The sequence below is a fragment of the Ipomoea nil genome, unplaced genomic scaffold, assembly GCF_001879475.1.
Source record: "Ipomoea nil cultivar Tokyo-kokei standard unplaced genomic scaffold, Asagao_1.1 scaffold3170, whole genome shotgun sequence".
Classification (NCBI taxonomy): Eukaryota; Viridiplantae; Streptophyta; class Magnoliopsida; order Solanales; family Convolvulaceae; genus Ipomoea; species Ipomoea nil.
Genome location: NW_017619598.1, coordinates 3,039,538 through 3,043,802, shown reverse-complemented (window position 1 = coordinate 3,043,802; position 4,265 = coordinate 3,039,538). Strand labels below are relative to the sequence as shown.

Here is a 4,265-nt window from a genome sequence, read left to right as displayed (position 1 = left end):
CTTATGAGCCAAGCAATAACAAGACAGATCAAGATGATTAACCTGCAAACCAAATAAACCCCTACGCATGACACAAGCCAATGGATCAGATTTACTTATAAGATGTGACCTTGGAGGTCAAGGATTCTGACTTGGTGTTAGACTTGCTCCCAGTTCCCAGCTAGCCAGGCCCCAGCTTCTGCTTTGTCCTTTCTTGTGCAGCTTGGTATGAGCCCCATTTTCAGAGGAGACCCTTAAATCCCAGGGTCCCTTGCCTTCTATCATACTGCAAGGCCCTCAAAGAATCAAAACCTGGCAGAGAAATGAAGTGTGGAATGCTTTCCAGGCTTAGCAGATGTGAAAAGCCTTTAGGAAGAACCTCAGCTATCAGGTAGACCTGGTTCTGGCCTTTGGACCTTTCCAACAAGCACTGGGCCAGGCAGTTCACTCTTGTATCACATTTCAGCCACCCAACTTTCAAACCTTTGGTCCAATGTCCTTCACTCAATCCTAGCCGGTCTGGAGATTCCACCTGAATATGATGAATCTTTCTGGATCTGCACCAGTCAAAACAGTCCCCCAGGACTTGTTCTCCTGTTCCCAGTTGTGTTCCTACCAAGACAATATCTCCTCTAGAGTTCCTTATGAAGAAGCTACAACTACCCCCACCTTGAGCTATGTTCAGCTTGACCCAGCCTTTAGGAGGTTTATTCCATCTCAAATCCCTTACAATCCTTGTACATCCAAAGCCTTTGGCCTTCCTTAAAATGTATTCCCAGTTTGGTGGGAAGGACTCCCATGCAGTCCATTTCCTCCTTATACAATCTGCCACACCTCTTGCTGCCCTAAAAATGATCCTGGGAATGGATGGAGTTTGATTTCCATGCATGCACTGATTCAAATGTACCCATAATTCCCAGATGATCAGAACAGGTAATCTTTCAGATATGAATTTTATCAACCTGTTTCTGTGGCCTTTTCCCCACCAATCATAACATGTTTGCCTCAGCTTCCTCACTTGGATTCCAAGTCCCGAAGTCTTAATGAAGTATTTCCAGATCTTGCCTGCTGTTTCCCCTTCACAGAAAGCATGCTGCACATTTTCCCTGCCAGGGTTTCTGCAACAGCTGCACTTTGGTGTTATTTGGTAGCCAAATTTTGTTAAGTTGTCATCAGTTGGAACCTTTCCCTTAAGAACTCTCCATGTCAGGAAGGAGTATTTCCAGGGCAAGTGCTTTGCCCAAATTTTCTTGAACCAAAACTGCCTCTCAGAGTTTTCCCCCCACTTCTGCTTCCTGAAGAGAGCTTTTGCAGAGGCCAAAGTGAAAACTCCATTTTCAGCTGGTCTCCAGTGGGCCTGATCATCCTGGTCATCCTTCAAGACCAGCTTTTTAAGATCATTCTGCACCTGGCTATTCAGATTTTTCCAACTTTTATTGGCATATCTCTCTCTCACAGTTTCATTGGATTGCAATTTGCCCCCTATGTTGTAGGTCTTGGCCACAGCCCCTCTTCCATTCCAATTGTCCCACCAGAAGTTTACTTCCCCTCTACCCAACTTCCAGATTATCTCATGCTCAGTCTTATCTCTTGCCTCAACCAGCCTTTTCCAGACATGTGAGTCTCCATTTTCCCAGGATTTGTGTACAGGGTGTGTTTTACTACAATATTTTGCCTTAATGAAATCCCCCTAAAGAGATTGATCCACCCTGAAGTGCCACCACAACTTTGCACTCCCTGCTTCCACAATTTCCTCCAGACTAGTAAATCCTATTCCCCTAATCTCAACTGGTTTTGCAAGATTTGCCCAGGAACTCCAGTGGTATTTGGCCTTTCCATCCAATTTCCCCCAAAAGAAGTCTGCAAAGGCTCCCTCCACCCTTTTCATCACTGTTTTGGGAGGGCTAACTGCAAAGAAGACATAGGATGGTATTGCCTGCAAAACAGATTTGATCAGAATAGCCTTGCCCCCATGGGACAAGTGCTTGTTTTGCCATCCATTACACTTGGCTGTCACTTTAGACATTAGAGGAGTGAATTGTTCAACCTTCTTCCTGCCCAAGTAAATGGGACAGCCAAGGTATGTGAATGGGAAGTCCTTTTTCTGGAACCTGGTTATCTTTTTGACTTTGCCAATTGCCCCACTTGTGGCTTTAAGATGCATATAAAATGCACTTTTTTCTTTGCTCACCAATTGGTCAGATTGGCTTTCATACATGTTCAAGGCCTCCATAGTTTTAGTCATTGCCCCTCCTTTTGCAGAGGCAAAGATTACCATATCATCGGCAAATGCAAGATGGTGAATTCTAGGAGCCCCCTCAGGTTGAGAAAAGCTGGCTCCAATCTGAGCAATTAAATTGGAGAGCAGTTCAGCTGCAATGATGAAAAGACTGGGGAGAGGGGGTCCCCATGTCTTAAGCCTCTAGTAGCATGAAAAAAACCCTTCTGCTCTCCATTTATTATGACTCAGTACCAAATGTTATTTATTGATCTCTCCACCAAATCAATCCAGGTACCATTGAATCCCAGCTTCCCTAGTACATGTTTGACACAAGACCATGACATTCTGTCATAGGCCTTGGTCATGTCAAGCTTTAGAACCACATCCTCATTAGAAGCTGAGATTCCATGACACATTTCCTGGGCAAGAAGAATGTTATCAGAGATGTTTCTATTTCTGACAAATCCAGCTTGACAAGGAGAGACTACCCTTGTTAAAATTTCAGCCATTCTTTGAACCATGATTTTTGTGATGACTTTACTGCAATAGCTGCTTAAACTAATAGGCCTAAACTCAGAAAAGGATGCTGGATTAGCTACCTTTGGGATAAGCACTATTGCAGTATGGGAAATTGCCTTGGTTAAGGTTTTCCCTTTAAAAAAACTTTGGACCATCTTACCAAAATCTTCCTTGATGATTTCCCAACAGTCTTGGTAGAATCCACCACCAAAACCATCAGGGCCAGCTGCACTCACAGAACTCATGCTAAACACAATGCTTCTGATTTCTAGGGATGGAATGGCAGTGAGATTAGCATTTTCCTCTTGTGTGACTTGTTCCTGCAAACAATTGAAGATAGAAGGGTTAAAGGCTACCTCCTCCTCTTTATAAAGAGTTTGGAAGTAACCAACTGCTAGTTCAGCTATTTCCCTCTGACTGGTCACCCATTCACCCCTCTCATTTTTTATTTTGTGTATAAATTGCTTCCTCCTTCTCTCCCTCACCATCCCATGAAAGTACTTTGAGTTTCTCTCCCCATCTATTACCCATTGAGAGTGGGCCTTCTGTTGCCAAAACCATTCTTCAGTTCTTATATGCCTTTGCGGTTCTGCCTGGGACTTCTTGTATTGTATCAAGCTTTCTTCACAGGGTCCACTTTGCAGCTCTTCCTCTAACACCCTCACTCTCTCCTCTGACCCTTTGGTTTTTTCAAAGATGTTCCCAAACACCTCCCAGTTCCAACTCCTCAACACTCTCCTCACTTTTTTTTAGCTTTGATACAAATCTGTACATCTCATTTCCTGCAAAGTCTTCTTCCCAGCCAGACTTGACCAATAAAAAGGAAAGTTGTTTCCTTCCCATTTTTATGTGTGGCTCCATGGTGACCAACAGGGGAGCATGATCTGAGGTGGATTTGAAAGGTGCTGGACATGTGTTTTTACTGCAGATTCCTAGTTCCCATTCACTACACATCTATCCAGTCTTATCCAAATGGCTTGCTCCCTAGCTCTTCCATTCCACCAGGTGTACAAATTGCCATAGAATGATACTTCCCTCAATTAAGCTTCATCAAGGCAAAGCTGGAATTCCTCACTCTTGTTTTTGTCATAAGGATTTCCCCCTCTCTTCTCTTCCGGATTCAAAATGCAGTTGAAATCTCCCATCACAGCCCAAAGTTCCCCTCCAGTTTGCCCTTGTGCAAGGTTTACAATGTCAAGCCATAAACCTTGCATTAATCTTCTGTTGCAGCTTGCATAGACAAAGGATATTATGATTTCCTTCTGAGATCATCTGATCACTCATGCCAACCATCTGAGCAGCTGTTCCAGGGCTCCAAAGAACCCAAATGTGTTCATTGCCAACCCAATTGTTACTATTCCAGCTTTGTCAACTGTTCTGAAAGGTTCCAAAATACAAACAAGGAATGGTTTATGTATTCTTACCAAGTTCCTTAACCTGTGAAGGGAGCCTTCAGATCCCACTCCCCTCACATTCCAACAGATTATCTTCATCTTGATTTTTTTGAGGAGGAGCCTTTACCCCTCCCAGCAGGAACCTTTAAACC

General features: G+C 43.7%; 1 protein-coding gene across 1 annotated transcript; it reads right to left on the bottom strand.

Moving 5' to 3' along the window:
- Nucleotides 1-220: 220 nt before the first annotated feature.
- On the bottom strand, nt 221-3,933 carry LOC109167885. Its single transcript, XM_019316956.1, has 4 exons — nt 3,795-3,933; nt 2,453-3,398; nt 1,707-2,369; nt 221-1,583 (listed from the first exon to the last, which is right to left on the bottom strand). The coding sequence occupies exons 1-4, from the start codon at nt 3,931-3,933 to the stop codon at nt 221-223; spliced, it is 3,111 nt and encodes a 1,036-aa protein (XP_019172501.1).
- Between the last annotated feature and the right edge of the window lie 332 nt (nt 3,934-4,265).

Bases quoted from the DNA above. Each gene is read 5' to 3' on its own strand.
- LOC109167885 (XM_019316956.1), bottom strand. From the start codon at position 3,933: ATGCAAGGTTTATGGCTTGACATTGTAAACCTTGCACAAGGGCAAACT. The intron at 2,370-2,452 runs GTACTGAGTCAT...CCCTCTCCCCAG, and splicing joins AGATCAATAAATAACATTTG to TCTTTTCATCATTGCAGCTG. The intron at 1,584-1,706 runs GTTGTGGTGGCA...TGTCTGGAAAAG, and splicing joins GTGGAAGCAGGGAGTGCAAA to GCTGGTTGAGGCAAGAGATA.